A 23,268-nucleotide genomic window follows, 5' to 3' on the forward strand; every position below is an offset into this window, starting at 1 on the left:
AAAAAAAAAAAAAGAAAAGAAATAAGCCAGGCATAGAAAGACAAACATCACATGTTCTCATTTGAAGCTAAAACTCAAAACAATTGAACTTCTGGAGATAGAGAGTAGAAGGATGGTTACCATAGGCTGAGAAGCTTACAGGGCTGAGGGGTGGGAGGGATGTGGAGATGGCTAATTGGTACAAAAAATTAGAAAGAATGAATAAGCCCTAGTATTTGCTAGCACAACAGGGTGACTAAAATAAAAAAAATTCAAATCATACATTTAAAAATAAATAGAAGAGTATAATCGGTCTGTTTCAAACACAAAGGATAAATACTTGAGGTGATGGATATCCCATTTATCCTGATGTGATTTATCATGCATCGCATACCTGCATCATAGTATCTCCTGTAACCCAGAAATACATACACCTACTATGTACCCACATAAATAAAAAACAGCCAGGTCAGTGGCTCACATCTGTAATCCTGGCACTTCCAGAGGCCCAGGCAGGTGGATCACTTGATGCCAGGAGTTCAAGGCCATTCTGGCCAACATGATGAAACTCTGTCTCTACTAAAACTATAAAAAGTAGCCAGGAGTGGTGGTGCACGCCTATATTCCCAGCTATTCATGAAGATCGCCTGAACCTGGGAGGTGGAGATTACAGTGAGCCAAGATCACGCCACTGTATTTCTGCCTGGGTGACAGAGCAAAATTCTGTCTCAAAACAATAAAAAATTTAAAAATTAAAATTAAATTAGGCCGGGTGCGGTGGCTTGTAATTCCAGCACTTTGGGAGGCAGAAGCAGGTGGATCACCTGAGGTCAGGAATTCGAGACCAGCCTGGCCAACATGGAGAAACCCCGTCTCTACTAAAAATACCAAAATTAGTCAGGCATGGTGGCGTGCCCCTGTAATCCCAGCTACTCAAGAGGCTGAGGCAGGAGAATTACTTGAACCGGGAAAGTGGAGGTTGCAGTGAGCTGAGATCATGCCACTGCACTCCAGCCTGGGCAACAGAGCAAGGCTCCATCTCAATCTATCAATCAATCAATAAATCTACATGAATAAGATAAGAAGCAATGGTCAGACACCTTGGGGTAACTTAACATTTAAACAATTTGGTCAAAATGTCTAAATAAGGTTTTATTTTGCTTCATGTTCAAATTGATTATCAGTTGTAAAAAAAAAAAAAGGAAAAAGTAACAAGCTTAAGACAGAAATTCTTAAAATCCAACATGTTGCACTAGACAATTTCTGACTTAATTTTTGTTTACAAAAAGTAGAAGACTGGCCATCAAAACTCTAATTTAGGCTAGGCACAGTGGCTCATATTTGTAATCCTAGCAGTTTGGAAGGCTGAGGTGAGAGGTCGCTTGAAACCAGGTATTCAAGAGCAGCCTGGGCAACACAGTGAGACCCCGTCTCTACAAGAAATAAAAGTTGGCTGGGTGTGGTAGCTACTCGGGAGGCTGAGGTGGAAGGACAGCATAAGCCCAGGAGTTCAAAGCTGCAATGTTGTTAATGGTTTCAGTTATATATCTTTAATAATTTTATTAAGGCATACTTTAAAATCAGATAGTTCAACAATTTCAAGTGTATGATTCAATGGTGTTTTTAGTAAGTTTACCAAGTTGTAGAACCATCACATCCAATAATCATTAGTCCACCCCTCTGTCCCCAGCTCACCAGATTAACTTTCTGACACCACAGATTTGCCTTTTCTGAAACTTTCACATAAACAGAATCATGCAGTATTAAGTTTCTTGTGTCTAGCTCCTTTCACTTAGCACATTTTGGTCACCTACACTATATCATATATCAGCAACTTGTTTTTATTGTTTAATAGTATTCAATTGTATTGATACAACATATTCACTCACCAGTTGATGGGCAGGTAGGTTGTTTCCAATTTTGAGACATATTGTGAATAATGCTACTATAAACATTTGTGCATGGAAATCATTGTGTCGGTAGATACACAAGAGAAGAACTGGTGGGTCATTATGGCAAATTTATGTTTAACATTTTAAGGAAGTGAGAAACTGTTTTCCAAAGTGGTTGTACCATTTTACATTTCCACCAGCTGTGCATGAGGGTTCCTATTTGTGATTATATTTTGCATACTTATACTTCAGGCATATATACAAAAATACTATGGGCTAAAATTATATGATTGAGGGATTAAAATAACTGGTGGCGGGGCAGGGGAGGAAATGGGTAGCCATAACAGATGAAACATATTTATGGTGATAATTCTTGTTTTCTCTGGGTGGTAGAATACAAATGATTTTTATTTTCTTCCTTTTGTACAGTTGTATATTTTACTTTTAATACATTGATAAATATATTCATGGCAGTGTTGCAGACTAACAGTGTAACAACTTGAACATTTCATGAACAGAAAACAATTGACTTGAACAGTAAGCTTTTTCAAATTTTTAATTTTCTAAAGGAAATTTTAAGATGTATGGAATGAGTTCTATGTGCCAGGCCCTAAGCTCAGTGCTGGGGTCACAAATTTTATTAAAACTTAGAAATAAAGAAAGGCAAGTCTAGAATGACAATATAGCTATGGTCAGTGCTACAGCAGAGCTATTCAGTCAGGAGTCATCTTAATCAGACTCATGGTCAGGGAAGGCTTCCTGAAAAAGAAGGTAATTTGGTGATTTGAGGGAATTATGTATACAAACAAAATACTTCTCATTAGAACCATTTCATTAAGTAACAGTCAATTCTTAAAGATTAAAAATGAAGGCCCTGCTTTAAATGCCAAATCTCTCCTTTTGTAGTTAACATTTCAACAATTTCAAATATCCTTCTCAAATTTCTTACAAATTTAAGAATAGGAGATTCAGAAAAAAGAAAAACATCTTGTCTTGTGATGTTTAGAATATAATGACTGTATAAAATCTGCAAATGTGTACAGCTGGAAATTTTAAAAAATTCATTATATTTCTGTGTGGTTGGATCACAGTCAGTCAGTACATCCTTAATTTTCATTTTAACAGCACTTCTAAAAAGTTTATTGATGCTCTAAATAAGGAGTGAGCAAACTACAGGGAAATAGGGAGAACTGTATATAGAGACCATACATGGCCTACAAAGACTAAAGTATTGGCTATTTAGTCTTTTCTTTTTTAAAAAAACAGAAAAAGTTTTTCCACTCTTGAAAAGTCTCTGAATGGATTTCTGTTCATACTGCAGCTAAAACATGTTTTACCAATAAACTCTCACTATCAGCTTGTAAAGTAAGAAGTCATCAGAAAAGCACTAATTGTTATGGAACTCAGTCTACACACTAGCACAATTACAGACTTGCTTACGGTAGGAAGACGAAAGACTAGGAAGGGGTTTCTAAGAGAGAATAAACAAGAATGAATAGTTAGCTTTTAAAAATGTGGGTTTTGAGAGAAGCAGGGGGAATTCAAAGAACATAGTTGAAGCAGACAAAAAATATGTAGTTTTAGGGGCTTTATAATAAGCTGCTCAATTTGGTAGGTAACTGTTGGGATACAAATGAAATACAGAATGTGGAAACTAGATCTACCAAGAAAACTGAAACTCAGAGACATGAAGCTATTTGTCCAAGTTCACAGAGCAAGAGAGTCGAAGACAAACTGAACTACAAATACCCAAATTCAGTTCTGTTTTTTCCACTATATCACAGTGACACCACAAGACGTTGACCTGGAAATAAACCACTATCAGCTTGTCACAAGTTAGCTTAACTGAGTTCAGAAAGAACAAAGGCTTTTCAGGAGTTCCCCTTCTCTCTCAGTTATAAGTTATTTTTCAGGGAAGAATTGAGCAAGGTGTATGCAGAACTCAAAGAAGTGGAGGAAAGAGCATACAACCGGTTCTATTTATCCCAGAAGATGTTGAGGAAAACAAGAGAATGTTGACGAAACATCATTAAAATAAGCCTTAGGTTATCCAATGGCTTTCTAGCAATAAGAAAATACAAATTTCAAATCATTTACCTGGTTCCAATTTTATTACTTTAATTGCTGCTAATTCACCAGTGTTAACATTCCGTGCCTAAAAGGAAAAAAAAAAAGGAAAAAAAGGATTATTGTGAAGAAAGCTTTCACAAAAAGCAAATAAAACTGCATTTTAGCTGTTTTCAGTTATATAAAAATATTTTTAAATAAATGCAAGTATGATTTATATTTACAAAACAAAGTTTATCCTTCACAATAAACTTCAACTTTAATGTATAAATTTAATATTGGCAATAATAATATTAATAGTTAACATACACATAGATCTTAGTATGGATATGTCAGGCACTGTCCTAAATATTTTAATATTAATTCATTTAATCCTCACAACAATCTTATAAAGTAGGTACTGATATTATTCTCATTTTGAAAGTGAGGAAACTAAAGGACACAGAACTCGAAAGAACTTAACAAGGGCATATAGCCAGTAAGCTGAAAATGCTGGGATTCGGTCTAACTCCATAGCCTGAGCCTTAAGCATTACACTGTATTGCTATTCATTCAAAGGCTAGTTGAGCTAATTAGCCTTAAATTTTTCATTTAAAAGCTATAGGATATGAAAGGCTAACACGATTGTGTATATAATTATGAAAACAGGCCCCGTGCATCCTTTTAAACACACCTGATGATACAGTCAAATACATGTAGTTCAATGCAAAACAAATCTATTTTTGTAAGCCATATATTAAAAATCACTTTAAAAAATCAAATCATAATATTAGGTTCCTGGCATTTACAACTGTGTAATTATGTATCTAAATAGGCAGAGACTATATTAAAATGGCAGCAACTGTCATTTCAAAATGCTTTATAATTGGATCAGAATTTTCAACTTGATATTTTAAACTGTTAACTAAAACTTAATAAATTAATTTTTATATTACCAATGAAAAACAATATATACCATTCCCTGATCACAGAAAGATCCATTCATATGACCAGGATTATTCCTAGTTGCAACACTCCCTTATTAATGGACTGGTGAAGAGCTGGCAAGAGGTGATAACACCATTAATAGTGAAATTCTTCTAAGAATACTAGGGCACTAAAAATGCCAGCCAAGGATCTTAAGATATGAGACACAGCCACTGCTGAAAACATAAAATTTAACCATTTAACTCTAACAAAGATATTAAAAGATCTCATATAAATTAATAAAATAAAATAAAATTTGCAGGGAAAATTCATTTAAAAATTGTTCCTTCAAACAAAATCCCCATAACTAATAAACACTCAAGGCAGTATAAAACATTTGAACACTTATTTCAAATTAAACTTAATTTCCATAAAATGCGATAGATGTTTTAAACAGATAGTGCTGGATACTTGTTCCTTTCTCTAGGATCAAAAGATACATAAATGATCAAATAGAAAAAAACCCAGAATATCATTCTGGGAGCATTCTGTAAAAGAGGCAGGGTGTACCTGAACAATATTCAGGTATAATAGTCATAAAGCTTCTCAAGCACTATAACAACTACTTGCCTCTCCTCACACTGATATCTTTTCTCTAGTAGGCTTCTCCTTTACCCACTGTCCTTTTATTTTCTTAGCATCTCCACCAAATAAGACAACTGCCATCATGCTATGGTTTTTTACTTATAGAGAAGAAATTCAGATTATGGGTAATTCTACTACAGAAGAGCAGACAAATGTAAACTCAGAAAGCTAGGGTGATTATAGCTGAGATTTTGTTCCTAATGACCACAGGAGGGCACACTCTCTATTTACAAGTTATACAGTATTGTCCAAAATGGTTGCTGTACACAATGTACTCTTCTAAAAATAGATTTACTAATAGTTAACATCAGCATATATTTAACAGAAAAAATATGACACTAACTACTGATAAGTGGTTTACAAAGTCAATATTTACTATAGGGTTGACTTATGAATACAATTATTTCAAAAGGTAAATCAGTCTACAATTTCCTAAAGGCTAACAGTTTTTAAATTACAGTTCTTTAGGATTAATTAAACATAGAGCTAAAATGATTACTGTTCTTTGCCTTCTATGACGTTAGAAATATCTTCAAATATGTAATTTATTTGGCAGTTTTTAGATATTTCACAAAAAGAAGGGGAAAGAGATAATTAAAAGCCCTTAAGAAACTTCACTTCTAAGGCTTTCCTTATCAAAATCCATGTTTATTAATGAATGGTCTTTAAAGCATTATGATTCACCAAGAATCTTGGTCTTCTGGCTAAAATAAATCATATTTTGCTATCTCTAAATTGACAGTAGTCAAGGTTACACACAAAGGTAAATTTAAAAATCAGTATTATCTCTAACATTCTGCAACTGCTATTCTTTTTTCAATCACCTTGAACAGTTCATTTTTTAAAAATGAGAGCAAGATAGAAATTATAAAATATGAACATGTGTAAAGTTAAAAATTTTGAATTCAGAATTAGTAACATAAAATGTTCATACTTGTTAAGGGCAGAAAACAGAATAAAATATTCTAAGCAGCTTGATCTAGTCTGCTGCATCACTGATCTGACCACCATTCTTCAAATGCTCCCACAGTGATGTTCTCATCATGCTGTTCTCGACTTACAACTCCACGGGAGTACACACCATTGCTTTAAAGACAAAAATCCAAATTCCCTGTCAGAGTATTTAAAGTTTTCACTAAACACAGCACTTTTCATAACAGCTCTATTGGAATAGAATTCACATACCATGAAGTTCACTCTCTCATGGTGTATGATTCAGTGGTGTTTAGTATATTCAGAGTTATGTAACTATACCATTCAATTTTAAAACATTTTCATCACTTCAAAAAGAAACCCCAGACCCATTAGCAGTCACTCCCTATTCCTCTGCTTCTCAATCCCTGGCAACCTACTAATTTACTTTCCATCTCTATGGATTTGACTATTGTAGACATTTCATGTAAATGGGATCAAATAATACATGGTCCTTTGTGACTGGTTTCCTTGACTTGGTGTAATGTTTTCAGATTCATCCATGTCTCAAACTCACTTACGTGTTACTGCCAAATAGTATTCCATTCTATGGAAACACCATATTTGGGTTGTTTCCACTTTATGGCTATTATGAATAACAGTCCTATAAACATCAGTGTACACATTTTTGTGTGGACCTGTTTTCAATTTTCCATTTGAATACCTTCTTTGGAGAATTATCTAACTCTTTGTCCATTTTAAATTGTTTATTTATATATATTTTGGATATAAATCCCTTACCAGTCACATGATTTGCAAATATTTTCTCCCATTTTGTGGGCCGTCTTTTCATTTTCTTATGGGTATCCTTTGAAACACAACATTTTTTCATTTCGATGATGTCCAACTTAACTAATTTTTGTTTCTTGTATTTTACGTGTTATAGCTAAGAAACTATTTGCCTAATCCAAGGTCACAAATATTTTGTTCCTGTGATTTTTTTTTTGCTAAGAGTTCCATAGTTTTCTTAAATTTAAGTCTATAATCTACTTTTGAGTGAATTTTATGTGTCGGATAGGGCTTCAGTTTCATTCTTTTGCATGTGGATATGAAATTGTAAAATACTGCATTTTAACCTGGCCCCCATTTATACTTCTAGTCACTCCCTAACTTGTAATTTATCCTCTGGTCAAACTAAACAACTTGCCATTCCCCAAAGCTGTCCATGCTTTTGTTCCAACTCCCTCCCCTGGCCTACATCCTTTGAAGCTCAGCTTAGGCTACCATAACTTCCCACAAGCCTTTTCCTGACCCTGGTCCCACACCTTATTTTGGTATACGCCTCCCCCACCCCACAATCTCGTAGATTCTGGGTAACCTTTCTCAAATGGAAGTGTACTAGTGAGGAAAACCCTACAGGCCTAAATTGATCTAGGACTTAGAGGGGTTCTTGGAAAGTAACAACTTTCAAAGCCATACCAGAATTCAGTTTGGTTCAGTAAGCCTTTTAGAGGCCATTCAGATTGGAACTAGTTTTGGAAAGAATTTTTCTGAGATGATTTCACGCTGATCATTGAAGTAATCTCCAACCATCAGAAAGGCATTCCTTGAGTGTGAACTGAGGGTTAACAACATATTCAAGCAGCAATCGTTACGAGCCAAAAAATGTGCTAGGTACTATACAAAGTGGGTTAGAAACATGTCATTATCAGTAAAACATCTGACCATCATCTACTATGTATTGAGCCCCTTGGAGTATTCAAACCTTACTATGTAGAAGGGGATGTCCAATGTGAATATGAATAAAAGTTCTGAATGAGAGGAAACAAATGCAATGTTTAGTCCTGGCTCTGCCAGTAACCAGCAATGAGATCTGAGCAACTAATTTCTCGTGTGTCTTCTTCCTGGTCCCTCTGCCCACAAATTAAAAACATGAAGGTGAAAATATTCTATTTCTAAGGCTCCTTCTAATTCTAAAAGTCAATGTTTATATCAAATAATTTCAGTCTAAATCAACAGATTCCAAATACTGAATCAGCTGGATGGTTACATAAAAATCACATAAAGAGTTTAAATATGAAACAATAACAAAACATTGCTACAAACTTTGAATTCTAGGTCAAGCGATTAAGAATGGGACCCAGGAGTCTGTATTTCAAGCTACTGAGGTACTGCTGATACACAGTCAGGTTTAGGGATCCAGTTTAAAGCACTGTGTTACTGACTTTTATAAAATTAAACTACCAACTTGTAAGCCTGAAAAGGAGTTACAGGAATGACTGGATGCGGATGATACCATTTGTGCAGAGGTTTGAAAAGATGGCCTGAAATACAAAAAACATAGAAAAGGGCTGGGGAAAAGGGCGTAGAAAAAAAAGCATGAGCAAAGCCTTGGGGACAGAAAACACAGGCTATTTTGAGTGTACCAGGCCAACCAAACCTCAGGGTACCTCCCATACAACCACTCCCTTTCAGAAGAAAATGGATAACCCATACTCACTGCTGAAGGGATGGTTTCATGTTTGCTTTTCCATAGTTGATTAGACTAGGTGTATTAGTCAGTTCTCATGTTGCTATAAGGAACTGCCTGAGACTGGGTAATTTATAAAGGAAAAAGGTTTAATTGACTCACAGTTCCACAGGGTTGGAAGGCCTCAGGAAACTTACAAGCATGGCAAAAGGGGAAGCAAACACATCCTTCTTCACATGGCAGTAGGAAGGACAAATGTCGAGCAAAAGGGGGGAAAGCACCTTATAAAACCATCAGATCTCATGAGAACTCAGTATCATAAGAACAGCATGAGGGCAATCGCCACCATGATTCAATTACCTTTCACCAGGTCCCCCTCCACAACGTGGGGATTATGGGAACTTACAATTCAAGATGAAATTTGGGTGGGTAAACAGCCAAATCATGTTACTAGGTATGTGCCCACTACAAGGGCAACCAATTCATAGGAAAACTGGCAGAGTGACATACATCCCTGCTTTGCCCAGGGTACTCCTATGCCTATTGCACCGGTAGAATTACTAATAGTGTTTATGTGTAGTCTTAAACAATTAAAAAATTATTAAATTTGGCCAGGTGCAGTGGTTCACACTTGTAATCTCAGCACTTGGGAGGATGAGGTGGATGGATTACCTGAGGTCAGGAGTTCGAGATCAGCCTGACTAACATGGAGAAACCCTGTCTCTATTTTTAAAATTACAAAATTAGCCGGGTATGGTGGCGTGTGCCTATAATCCCAGCTACTCGGCAGGCTGAGGCAGGAGAATTGCTTGAACCTGGGAGGCGGAGGTTGCAGTGAGTCGAGATTGTGCCATTGCACCCCAGCCTGGGCAACAAAAGCAAAAGTCTGTCTCAAAAAAAAAAAAAAAGCTTTATTAAATTTGGATGGTAAACTGTAACATTACTCTACCAATAAACCCTGAGCTAACACGAAAAAGAAAACAGGGCAAATTCTCTAAAATAAGGGTCAGCAAACATGTCTATTTTTGTAAATAAAGTTTTACTGGTACACAGCCAGCCAGCACTTTGGAAGGCCAAAGTGGGCAGATTGCTTGAGCCCAGGAGTTTGAGACCTGCCTGGGCAACATAGCGAAACCCTGTCTCTACAAAAAAATACAAAAATTAGCTGGGCTTGGTCTTGGTAGCATGTGCCTGTAGTCCCAGCTACCTGGGAGGCTGAGGTGGGAGGAGGATCAATTGAGCCCAAGGGATCAAAGCTACAGTGAGCTATGATCACACCATTGTACTCAAGCCTGGGCAACACAGTGAGACCAGTCTTAAAAAAAAAAAAAAAAAAGAAAAAGAAATAGAAAAAAAAATTCAGTGGCAGAGTTGAGTAGCTGAGACAGAGGCCATATGGCTCACAAAGCCTGAAGTATTACTATCTGACCCTTTATTGACAAAGCTGATCCTTCCTTTAAAACAGCACTGTCCAGTAGAACTTTCTGCATTGATAGAAATGCTCAGTATCTGCGCTATCCGATACATTAACCCCATACCACATGTACCCACTGATCACTTAAAATGTGGCCAGTGTAAGTGAAAAACTAAATTTTGTTTAATTATACGTGTGTACACAATGAAATATTTAAAATTTGGAGTTTTTAATGTTTTTAACTACCAGACAATAAAATGGATTTTTAAAGATACAGTTCTAGTAATTTTAACACATATATTAGATTGTGTAACCACCATCACCACTACCACCACCATCAGGAAATAGAAAAGTTCCATCACTGCAAAAACTCTACTGGAAGTCATAATCCTCCCTAAGCCCTGGAAATACTACCATGCTCTCTATGACTACAATTTTTCTTTCTTAGAATGCCATATAAATTCATTCATTATATAATGTCTTGAGACTTTTCTTTCACCAAGATGCTGCAAGTATCATTAGTTTATTCCTTTTTATTGCTGAGTAGTGTTCCACTGTATGGATTTACCAGTTTATCCATATACAAGTTGAAGGATATCTGCGTTGTTTTCAGTTTTTGGCAAATATGAAAAGAGCTGCTATAAACATTTGTACACAGGTTACATAAATACCCAGGAGTGGGACTAGGTCATATCACATTGTAGGTATATGTTCAATTTTATAAGAAACTGTCCAACTTTCTAGAGTGACTGTACCATTTTTCATTCCCAGAAGCAATGCATGATGGGGTTCCAGTTGCTTCACATCCTTGCCAAGAGTTGGCACTGTATTTTTTATTTCTGCCATCCTAACGGGTGTATAAATGCTATTTCATGATGGTTTTAGTTTGCATTTCCCTGTTTAGTCTATTCATGTGATTACCTGCCATCCTTTAATAAAGTGCTTTCCTGTCTTTTGTCCATGTTTTAATTGGGATATTTATTTTCTTACTGACAAATTATGAGAGTTCTACACACACACACACACACACACACACACACACACACACACACTCTCTCTCTCTCTCTCTCTCTCTCTCTCTCCACACACACACACTCTCTCTCCACACACACACACACACACACACACACACACACACGTCCCTTGTCAGATATATGCTTTGGAAATATTGCAATGGCATGATCTCGGCTTACTGAAATCTCTGTCTCCTGGGTTCAAGTGATTCTCTGGCCTCAGCCTCCCAAGTAGCTAGTATTACAGGCACCTGCCACCACATCCGGCTAATTTTTTTGTATTTCTAGTAGAAACAGGGTTTCACCACGTTGGTCAGGCTGGTCTCAAACTCCCAACCTCAGTTGATCCACCTGCCTCAGCCTCCCAAAGTGCTGAGATTACAGGTGTGAGCCACCGCACCCAGCTAAATATTTTCTTCCAGTCTGTAACTTATTCTTTGTTTTTGTTAACAGTGTCTTCTGTTGCAGAATTTATGGATTGAATTGTGCTCCCTACCAAATTCATATATTGAAGTCCTTACCCCCAGTACCTTAGAATGTGACTGTATTCAAAGGAGAGGCATTTGAAGAGGTAATTAAGGTTAAATAAGTTATATGGGTGGGTCCTAATCCAACAAGACTAATGTACCTTTAAGAAAAGGAAGAGATACCAGAGATATACACACACATACAGTGAAAAGGCCATGTGAAGACACACTAAGAAGGGAGCCATCTGCAAGCCAAGGAGAGAAGCTTCAGGAGAAACCAACCCTGCTGGCACCTTAACCTTGGACTTCCAGCCTCCAGAACTATGAGAAAATAGATTTCTATTGCTGAAGCCACCCAAGGTCTTTTCACTTAACTTCAGGTCACAAATATTTTCTCCTAAAAGTTATACGGTTTTACATTTAGTTTTAGGATACATTTTGAGACAATTTTTGTGTAAGGTGTAGAGTTTAGGTTGAGGTACATTTTTTTTTTGCATGTATATGTCCAACTCTTAACATTTGTTGAAAAGTCAATCTTCCTTCTACTGAATTGATTTTCACTTTTGTCAAAAATCAATTAGCTATATTTGTGTGGATCTATTTCTGGACCCCATGTTGACCTGTACTGACTTGTGTTTATCTCTTACCTACACCATACAGTCTTGATTAGTGTAATTTTTTGTTGTTGTTGTTGATGTTGTTTTTGAGACAGAGTCTCATTCTATTGCCCAGGCTGGAGTGCAGTGGTGTGATCTTGGCTCACTGCAACGTGTGTCTTCTGGGTTCAAGTGATTCTCCTGCCTCAGCCTCTTGAGTAGCTGGGACTACAAGCACGCACCACCATGCCTAGCTAATTTTTTTATTTTTAGTAGAGACAGCGTTTCTCCATGTTGGCCAGGTTGGTCTCCAACTCTTGACCTCAGGTGATCCACCCACCTTGGCCTCCCAAAGTGCTGGGATTACAGGTGTGAGCCACCATGTCCAGCTGATTACTATAGTTTTATAGTAAATTTTAAATTTATAATCACAATAATTTTGTGATTCCTCTTTTTCTTCTTCAAAGTTGCTTTGGCAACAAGGTCCTTTGCCTTTCCATATGAGTCAACTTGTCTTAAAAAAAAATCTGCTGTTGGGGCTTTTATTTGGAAGTACATTAAATCTATAGATCAATTTCGAGAGAACTGACATATTTACTACATGGAGTCTTCCAATCCACGAACACTACTGACAAGTGTCTCTGTTTATTTAGATTTTGATATCTTTCATCAATGCTTTGTAGTTATGAGCATACAGAGCCTATACATAATTTTAATTTTGATTTTAAAGGCCACATGTGGCTAGTGATAACCATATTAGACAGCACAACTCTAAAATATTTGAAACTGGAAATACTGAGAAATAGCACCACCATACAATGTAACTCACTGTGAAATCATGCTATATGCCAGTGTCATGGCATGCAGGACTTTGGGCATGAAGTGAAGTTTTGAAGAAAGAGAAAAGATGCAATGAAGAGAAAAATGAATAAAGAGCCAAGAACCCAACAGATGGACAGAGAAAAGTAAGAGACCTTGAGAAAAGAACAGGTCTCCAAGCTGCCTTGAGTTCCTGACAACTTTCCAGTTCCATATATCACGTATCTTTACAATAGCCTCTCTTTTCTTAACCTGAATTGCTCTTTGTTTCTTAAAACCAGATAATTAAAGATCTACATTTCTAGGACTACATAGTCCTAATTTCAAAAAAGAAAAATAAGGATTGAGGCTATCACTAACTTTTAAAAAATGCACTTAGCAGATAATAATTTGATACAGACATGGAAAATAATCTGTGAATGATAAAAGAGTACAGACAGTTCCAACATACCAGTAATCTGTATTTCAAAGTTTAATTCTGAATTTTTGAATTCAAAACTGGACCTGTTCCATATCAATAACACTTTTAAATGGTAACTGGCAGACCACACTAATAATATGGATAAAACGTAACAGTAGCACTGAGTTTAGGAAAGGATAAGAAATCAGGTAACCAAATTCCAACTTTGCACTATAGAAGCAGTAGCAGCAGCATCTCTAGCCCAGTGGTGCTCAGACCCCAACGTGCATAAATATATTCCAAGATTTCACTTTTGGAAATATGTTAGATTCAATATAAAATACCCTTCCATTACAGATACCTAGAAATAGTAGACAAGATACAACAAACACTCTTTTACATGCACTGCTGAACTCACAAGCAAAGAAATTCACAGGTGGCACAAAGAGATATAGTATGAATAGCTTTAAAATAATCTGTTTTACTGAATAAAATCAGAGCTGTAAACAAAAGCTCACGTGACCTTAGCTTAAACTTGGAATCTAGGGACTTCAGTTTTGATTTTTATTAGACGTGGTAAAAGCTGAAATTGGAACCACTGCATAAAACCAGCAACGCCCTTTAAGAGTCACACTCCATAGGTAGGTCAGGGAAAAGGGCTCTGTTCACAAAATGCAACTTGTTCAAATCAGGCCTTCGCTAGAATGGGAGAAGTATCTTCCCTGGAAATCCAGAATCATAAGCCTGTTCCCAGTTGGGTACAGGGTTAAAATTTACACTAATTTTAAGGGCCCAGGAGCCTCAAGTCAAGAAATGAATTTGTTTCTGGGTTGGTGGTAACACAAGGCACCTGGCAGAAGGAGAAGCAGCAAACTCTCTGTAGATAAACACATCTCCAACCCATAATCCAGGAAATTACTACATAATATTATCAGGCAGGTATGAACCTAGAACAAAATTATCAGGCACAAAAGGAAACAAACCCCCAGAACAGTAAAAACTATGAAAAACCAAATTAAATGCACAGAAGTTAAATTTTAGGAATTAACAGATACATAACATTACAATCAAGTATGCTTTCAAAGGTTACAGAAATAAAAGAAAGTATTAAATATATAGGTCAGTTTTTTTTTAAGTTAACCCTAGAAATAAATAAACACATGGGTCAGAAACAAGAGGCTAACAAAAATAACTTGGCAGATAGGATAAAAAGAACAAAATAGAATTTCTGGAAATAAAAAATGAAATTAAAAACCTAGCTGGTGTACACAGACATAAAATTAGTAAACAAAATGGCAGCTCTGAAGCAGCAAAGAGAGCAAGAGATAGAAAACGAGAGAGACATGAGGAATAGAATAAGAAGATATATATTTAATTAAACAAGGAAGGAAGAGAGAACCAGTGTTTCAACAGATAGTGGCTGAAATTTTTCCAGAATGGGTAGAAGACATAAAACCTCAGATTCAGGAGACACAGTCACAAGGAGAGTAAATAACCAAGAAATCCGTCTATGGCCATACCACCCTGAACGCGCCCGATCTTGTCAGATCTCGGAAGCAAAGCAGGGTCAGGCCTGGTTAGTACTTGGATGGGAAACTGCCTGGGAATACTGGATGCCGTAGGCAAAAACAAAAACAAAAACAAAAACACCAAGAAATCCACATCTAGACACATCACATGAAACTGCAAAACACTAAAGACAAAGAAATGATCTTTAAAAGCACTCACAGAAAAGGAGTTAGACTATTTATCTACAAAGGAACAACAATTAGACTTTCAGAGAAAAAAAAAAAAAAAAAAGCCAGAAAGACTGCAGAATAATATTGTGCTAAAAAAATTAAGTCAATCTAGAGTTATATTCTCAGGTAAAACATCATTAAATCAATAAATCAATGGGGCAAAATAAAGACATTTTCTAACAAACACCGAGGATTCACTGCCAAAAGATGTGCAATAACACATTCTTCTAAAGGATATATTTCAGGATCAAAAGAGACTCAGATGGAAAGTTTAAGATGCAAGGAGTATCAAATAAACTAGCAATCTTGGGTAGAGATAAAGTTTGAGGACTGTAAAAACAACAATAATAATGTCTACCCAATTTTTTAAAAGCTAGAACTCAAATATGGAGCAAAATATCATGGAAATGGGAAGGTGGAAGTACAATTAAATTGCTCTAAAGACTTTAAACCGTTTGGGAAGTGGACAGAGTTAATAATTTGGGGTCTTAGGTTCGCTATGTTTATTAAATTATTAAGAGCAACAACTAGAATAATGAAAGTAGTATATAACAGTGATTCTTAATTGAGGATACTACCCACATAAAAATGGAAAGGAGGTGTTTGGAAATGTGGAGGGGCATTTGGGGTTGTCCCAATAACTGCAGATGATAATAGTATTTGGCAGGTAGGAGCCAATGATTTGAAAAGTCCTGTTGTGCCTTCAGAGTGCCACATGACAATCCTGGCAAAAATACCAATAGCACCTATATTGAGAAATACTGTATACACCTACCGAAAAATGAAATTTAAACAACTCAGCGTGGAAATTAAACAACTCAATAAAAATCACTTGTAGATCTGCTTTAAATCACAAGAGTCTTGGCTTCCACACCACACAGATTCTGAATCAGCAGATCTAAGGTGAGCCCCAGGAACCTATGGTTTTAATACCACTCCAGTGACTCTGATTCAATCAATAACAGCCTATCAATCACCCTTTGAGAAACACTGTAGTCTAATAAGGATGAAATGTTAGATGAATGGGGTTTAAGAGATTCCCATTTCAGCAAAAGGCACTGGAGGAAGGGATGCCCAGGGTTGAGAAGAAATCTAGGAACAGGGAGTAGGTGGTGGCAGAAATTCATGTGCATTTATTATTAAGTGTCCCCAAAGCAGAAATTGGAGATCAGAAGAAAAAGCACTTTTTAAAGATTAATAATAATATAGTAGAGCAGTGCTTTACATAAAATGCCTTTAAAAAATACTGGAAATGAAAATACAACAGAATAGTTTAGAAAAACGTCAATGAAATAATTTAATCCACAACCTAAAAATGAGTCACCCTATAAACACGATGGGAAAGTCTGTCTTCAGAAATCCTACCCATACTCTGACCTACATCCATCTCTTGAGTGACCTTATTCACCAATTTCTAACATCTAGGATATGTCTGCCCTGGAGTAGCAGAATAGTATTTCTGAAACGTGTTAAATATATTCTGGTTTAAAAAAAAAAAAAAGAGTTCTTGGTTAAGTATTAGAAATAATACATACTATATTCTCCTAGAGATCAACTGTGCACACCAGCACATTAAAAGATTCTGAAAGTTCTGAGGTAAAGAAAACCATTTACTTTTTGTTTGACTCTCCATCTCCCATCATTATTTGACTAAGGACACCCAAAAGTCCTCCAACTTTCTAGAAAATTTAGGATTTAGAAAAATACATTCACTTAAATAAACACAGTCTATTCACTGCTATATCCTTGGCACCTTGAACAGTGCCTGGAAGACAACCGATGCTCAAAATATGTAGCTGAATGAGTAATTAAAATCAGTTGTGTGCTGGTAAATGTTTAAAAAGACAGCTTAGGGTAATGAAGACAGAGTGAGCATTGATTTGTAGTGTTTTAGTGGTGTAAACACTCCCACCAAGGCAGATCACAACCTACCAACCTGGCATTTCTGCACATGGAGTTGGGAAGAGATACTTATAATCTCATTAATAAAAAAAGGCTCCTGGACATCACCGATTAAAATGTTAAAGTGAAGCTTATTTAATGCAAATGCAGAATTATTACTTCTCTAACCAGTATCCCTGGGGAATGAAGACCAAGTTTTCCAGATAATGGGATAAATGTTAAGTGAAAAAATACATATTTTTTAATTCAAAAAAGAAACTGTATGCTTACTGAGTGTGTGGTACAAAATTTAACATTTTCTGTTAACTCAATATTGCCTATCATATCAATTATCTATAAAGCATCCCAAAGTGACAGTCTTAAATAAGATACATAAAAGCTCTTTGCCCCTATACTAAATCACGTTTCTAGCTGGGGCCCAAGGCTGAGCTTCACTGAGCCCAAGAATCCCTGACACTGAACACAAACTGATAAATGTTTACACTTCTTTCTGAGAAAAATGTCTACTGACTCCATCAGGTGTCACTATGGTCTGAATGAGTCCCTCAAAGCTCATGTGTTGGAAACTTAATCCCCAATGCAACAGCATTGGCAGGTGGGGTGATTACGTCATAAAGCCAGAGAATGAACTGATGTCATTACTGAGGAAGCAGGTTGCTTATCTTGAGACTGAGCTGGTTATAAAAGTGAGTTTGGGTCTCTCCTGCTCTCTTGATCTTTCACTCTTTCTTACCCTTCCACTTCCTGCCACTGGATGACACAGTACAAAGGCTCTAACTAGATGCCACTGCCATGTTCTTGGACTCTCCAGCCTCCAAAACTGTGAGCCAAATAAATCTTTGTTCTTGTAAATTGCTCAGTCTCAGGTATTCCATTATAACAACATAAAATGGACTAAGACAGGTATCCATAAGGTTAAGAATCACTTCTCTAAGTAAATCTGGACTGTTCTGTTTAATTTGAGGCATTTTGGTTTTCTCCCTCTCTCTCATCAGGCTGTCAGTGGTTACTTTTAACTGACAGTGTGATGCTTACAGCATCCCCACCTCCAATTTGTTTTGGGTTGGAGAAACTGATAGGTGAGCTCATTAGAAAATGTTTTCATTAAATCACTGAGGGCTTCACCTATGAATATAGTGAATAACAACAAAAAATGTACAAACTGGTGGCAAATGTATAAAATAAATGAAATGTTTACACAGCTGATGGTAGTCCAGATTAAGTATATTATAGAAACACGACATATTCTACCCAATAAAATTTATCTCCTTACAGGCCTTTTAAGATAATTTCCATCATACAAGAGAATATACTTTTCAAATGTGTCATAAAACTTAGAACCTATCCATTTCAGAATCTTATTTTTACCTGCAGTCATTAGAATCTATCAATTTTTTAAAAAAAGCTATGTATAGCAAACTTGACTTTTTAAAATTTTAATTTTTTAAAATAATTTTTGTGCAGGGGCCATGCTAATCTCTCTGTATCATTCCAATTTTAGTATGCGTGCTGCCAAAGTGAGCGTCAAAGTTCATTTTTTAATTTAAGATCGTTTATGTTTAAATCTGGGGTGAGTGAACCAATTTCTAGAATTTGTGCCTATTATTTGAGGGCTGGATATGCACTTGTCCTTTGGTATATGCAGAAGGCTGGTTCCAGGACCCTTGAGCATACTAAAATCCACACCTGCTCAAGTTCCACAGCAAGCCCTGCAGAATCTGTGTATACAAAAAGTCAGCCATATTTATGTGGGTTTCACTTTACACAAATACTGAGTTTGGCTGAAAAAAAATCCGCATATGGGGCCGGGCGCGGTGGCTCAAGCCTGTAATCCCAGCACTTTGGGAGGCCGAGGCGGGTGGATCACGAGGTCAAGAGATCGAGACCATCCTGGTCAACATGGTGAAACCCCATCTCTACTAAAACTACAAAAAATTAGCTGGGCATGGTGGCACGTGCCTGTAATCCCAGCTACTCAGGAGGCTGAGGCAGGAGAACTGCCTGAACCCGGGAGGCGGAGGTTGCGGTGAGCTGACATCGCGCCATTGCACTCCAGCCTGGGTAACAAGAGCGAAACTCCGTCTCAAAAAAAAAAAAAAATCCGCATATGCGGACACATGTAGTTCAAATTCAAGCATATGCTGTTGAAGGATCAACTGTATATCTTTCATTAAAATCAGTGAAATGAGAAGGATGTACACATGCTTTTTCATGACACAAAATTTCAAAGTAAATTAAATATATTTACAACTAAGCTTCATCAAGGCTTTGAACATGACTCTTACAAAGCACTCCTAGCAATATTAGAAACTTTTTTTTGTTACACTTTATAAAAATTTTTCTACCATTACTCCATTCACTAAAAATTTGCCTACAAGAGAATGATCAATATGAATACCACTATTTTCACATTTCTCCTGCTCCCAACACCCTTCAACAACATCTCATTTGCTTCTGTTACTGCTGGACTTTTACTTCAATAACATTATAATAACCTTGGGAGGAAAATGGAGGAGCCAGGGAAAGGCAGAATAAGGATATACTACACAAAGGTAAGCCTGAAATGAAGACAGCTTGAGCTAAGGTCATTTAATGGGAATGGAGAGAAAAGGTTAAAAATTCTACTTTATCCCAGGTTTTCCAGATTGTGGTTCTCCAGAACAAAAATTAACAAGAGCCACATTATTTTTGCCTAAGTAATTATTTCCAAGAATAAATAGCTATCTTTTCTATTGTGCTTTTAATCCAGAGGTATCTACAACAGTCCTCATATGAAGAGGTAATAGTGGAGGAGGTCCATTCCTCTCCACAGAGCCAGACCTGAGCTTACTCAGCCAGCCACGTATCAAAACAGCATATTCACAAATAAGTTATAAAACAGCTTGGCCAGATGGACAGGAAAAAAATGTAAGACCAGATCATGAAAAAAAGAAGAGACCCACTTCAGGGAATAAGATAGGCAGAATGTGGTCATGATGCCAAGGATAAGAATAAACAGAAAAAGGCCTGGCAGCAACTGGCTTTGACGATAACTTGAATTAATCTCATTGGTGCTGACAAATATTATTTTCAGGTCCACATACAGGTGCAATAGCTTGTCTTTTCCATGCTAATCCCACACAGATCTTTGAGGGCTGAAGTAAGGAAGTTGGACAAAGTTTGTCCCTTTGTCAGTGCTACATCCTCCTATCCCAAAGTTTCTTGAGACTGGCCTGGAAAGGGGCTTTCCTGTGCGTCAGAAGGAATTTGAATCAAACTCTCTAATTATTCTTCCAGAAATAGGAAACTCACAATGTAACTCTTAACATCTGAAACAGAAATGGAATAAAAGAATGATTCCACTATGATATCAATTATTGTTAAGGCCAGATAAAATACTAGTTCAGATATACACTTCTAGCATTCTAACATTCAGTTTAATAAAAAAGAGAGAGATGGATGTCATTGTTTCCATTCAAGAAATAACACCAACTTATAATGAAGTACTAACATTGTAATGTGCAATAAACCCACCTGCAAAGGGCTCTGTATGTATAAAAATTACCAAAGGAATTAAGCAACACAGCTTGCTGCTGACAAATCTAAGCAAGATATAAAAAGTGGATTTTACCAAACAACCTACATGTGCAGGCACACACATATAATTTTACCTAATAATGGTTTTACTCAGGCTACACATCAATTATTAATAGGTTTTTCCACTATCTGATGATGCTGGACTTTTTTTAATCTGAAAAAGAAAAGGGAATCTTCTGAAACTCTTATACAATAAAAAAATTACATAATTTGACCTGATGAGGCTATCAGCTCCTTTCTCACTATCAGGGTTGGCTCATATGTCTTCCTGCTTACTGCCTTTGTTCTTTTGGGACGAATGTAATTTCCCAAATATAAGACACTCCCATTATCCTAATTATGCATTATTACTTACTGTGACATAGCAAAGCTTTGTTTACTAAAACCTATTGTGGCGCACTATACTCCAATTTCAATTTTCACACAATCATTATTCAAAGAATCAGAAGCTCAAATATGCTACATTATAAAGGGCTCTGGAAAACACTATCAAATAATTCTTTCCATCTGTTTAGTTAAAAGGAGGGGGGGAGACTGAGATTTCAATTATTCTTCAAAATATTTTGTGATATATATGCCTTATTTAAAGCCAGAAAGCTTTAGTATACAGAAGACTAGAGCTGTTAAAAAGTTCAGGATGACAGACACAGTGTTCATTATGTAGAATACATGTATACTTAAATATTAAAATGTCAGGAAAACGGGAAGGGATATACAAGTTTGGTTGTGGGGTTTTGTTTGTCTGTTTGTTTTCAGACAAGATCTCACTTTGTTGCACCAACTGGAGTGTAGTACATGATTTTAGCTCACTGCAGCCTCTTAACTCCTGAGCTCAAACCATCTTCCTGTCTCAGCCTCCTGAGTAGCTGGAACTACAGGCATGCACCACCATATCCAGCTAATTTTTAAGTTTTTCTAATGTAGAACTGGGTCTCACCATGTTGCCCAGGCTGGTCTCAAATTCCTGGCCTCAAGTGATCCACCCACCTCAGCCTCCCAAGTGTGAGTCACCACACCCAGCCTACAAGTATTTGTAAACCAATACCTTAATATTCCACTGTCCACTAAGATTAAATACAATTCAGTTTACATTTCTGAACTTCTGCCAATATTTTTTACTCAAAACAATGTGCTTTAACTTCGAGCCCCAAATTTTTAACATATGAAAGTACTTTTCATAAAACAATTTCAGCAAAAATATTAGCCCAGAAACATCTCTCTTCACTTCCTATAAGAGATCAAAGATAGATTCTTACTATCTAAGGTAAACATATCTCTATTTAACAGATCTATTACTTGATCTAAAAGACTATTTGCTTTTGAATGACTTAGTAGTATATACTATTATTGGATTTAGCTAAGCTGTAACACATACCAATAATGGTTGGATTTCACATCACCCTCAACACAATAAATGACAACTTTTCATCAATTAAAAATCTTGAAATTTCAAGTCAAAATAAAGAAATGATTCCTTTTCAACTTGCTGAGGTTCATCATGCCACGTATTTACACCAGTAAAAATGGATAGTGTAATAAATCTCTCAACCAAGATTTTGGTAGTAAAAAAAAAAAAAAAAGAAAAAGAAAAAGAAAAATTCTACATAGTACTCACCAACTCTATACATTGTGCTTTAAAACAACATTAAGAATTAGTGACTACAAATATAAGAGAATTCAGTAAGATGGTAACCTCTAAAAAGAATATACAAAAATCAAGTCTTTATATATACATAACATATTATACAAATAACAACAGAAGATATAAAGACATCACTTCCAGTAGCAACTAATTGTATATTTTCACTTAACCAGAAATGTGCAAACTTATGAAGAAAACTTTAAAAACCTTTAAAGAAATGTAAGTAGAAATGAATGAAGAGAACGTTATAATTATATTCTGAGAGAGACTAAACATCATAAAAGTATCAATTCATCTTAAGTTATAATTAATACAAACCCAATAAAAGTTATCAACTTTTTTCCTCCAGGAACTAGAAAAGCAGATTCTAAAGATCTTATTCAAAAATAAACAAGCAGTAATTGCCAGGAAAACTCTGAAAATGAAGAGCAATGAGAAAACAGCTCTAACAGTATAACTTTATAACGCCTCAAGAATTAAAAGTAGGTCAGGCGCGGTGGCTCACACCTGTAATTCCAGCACTTTGGGAGGCTGAGGTGCGTTGATCATCTGAAGTCGGGAGTTCGAGACCAGCCTGACCAACAAGGAGAAACCCCGTCTTTACTAAAAATACAAAGCTAGCCAGGAGTGGTGGTGCATGCCATGCCTGTAATCCCAGCTACTCCGGAGGCTGAGGCAAGAGAATCACTGGAACCCGGGAGGTGGAGGTTGCAGTGAGCCGAGATGGTACCATTGCACTCCAGCCTGGACAACAAGAGAGAAACTTTGTCTCAAAAAACAAAACAACAACAAAAAAATGAACTGCCAGAAAAAAATTGTATTTATATTT

The 23,268-nt window shown here is 36.4% G+C and overlaps 1 protein-coding gene and 2 pseudogenes across 3 annotated transcripts in view; 1 reads left to right on the forward strand and 2 right to left on the reverse strand.

The window, feature by feature from the left end:
• The window catches only part of MAP4K3 (mitogen-activated protein kinase kinase kinase kinase 3), a 189,149-nt gene that overhangs the window by 129,667 nt on the left and 36,214 nt on the right, over window positions 1-23,268 (reverse strand). For 2 of the 3 annotated variants that reach the window (XM_017532583.2, XM_017532582.2), the window contains exon 2: window positions 3,969-4,026. The exons of the other annotated variant lie outside the window; for it this stretch is intronic. In XM_017532583.2, the coding sequence (XP_017388072.1) occupies window positions 3,969-4,026 (58 nt within the window). The remainder of the gene's footprint in view (window positions 1-3,968; window positions 4,027-23,268) is intronic. 3 annotated transcript variants of the gene reach the window in all.
• LOC119471880 lies at window positions 15,087-15,205 on the forward strand (annotated as a pseudogene).
• Window positions 18,651-18,746, reverse strand: LOC119471891 (annotated as a pseudogene).

The sequence above is a fragment of the Cebus imitator genome, unplaced genomic scaffold (assembly GCF_001604975.1).
Source record: "Cebus imitator isolate Cc_AM_T3 unplaced genomic scaffold, Cebus_imitator-1.0 Scaffold77, whole genome shotgun sequence".
Taxonomy (NCBI): Eukaryota; Metazoa; Chordata; class Mammalia; order Primates; family Cebidae; genus Cebus; species Cebus imitator.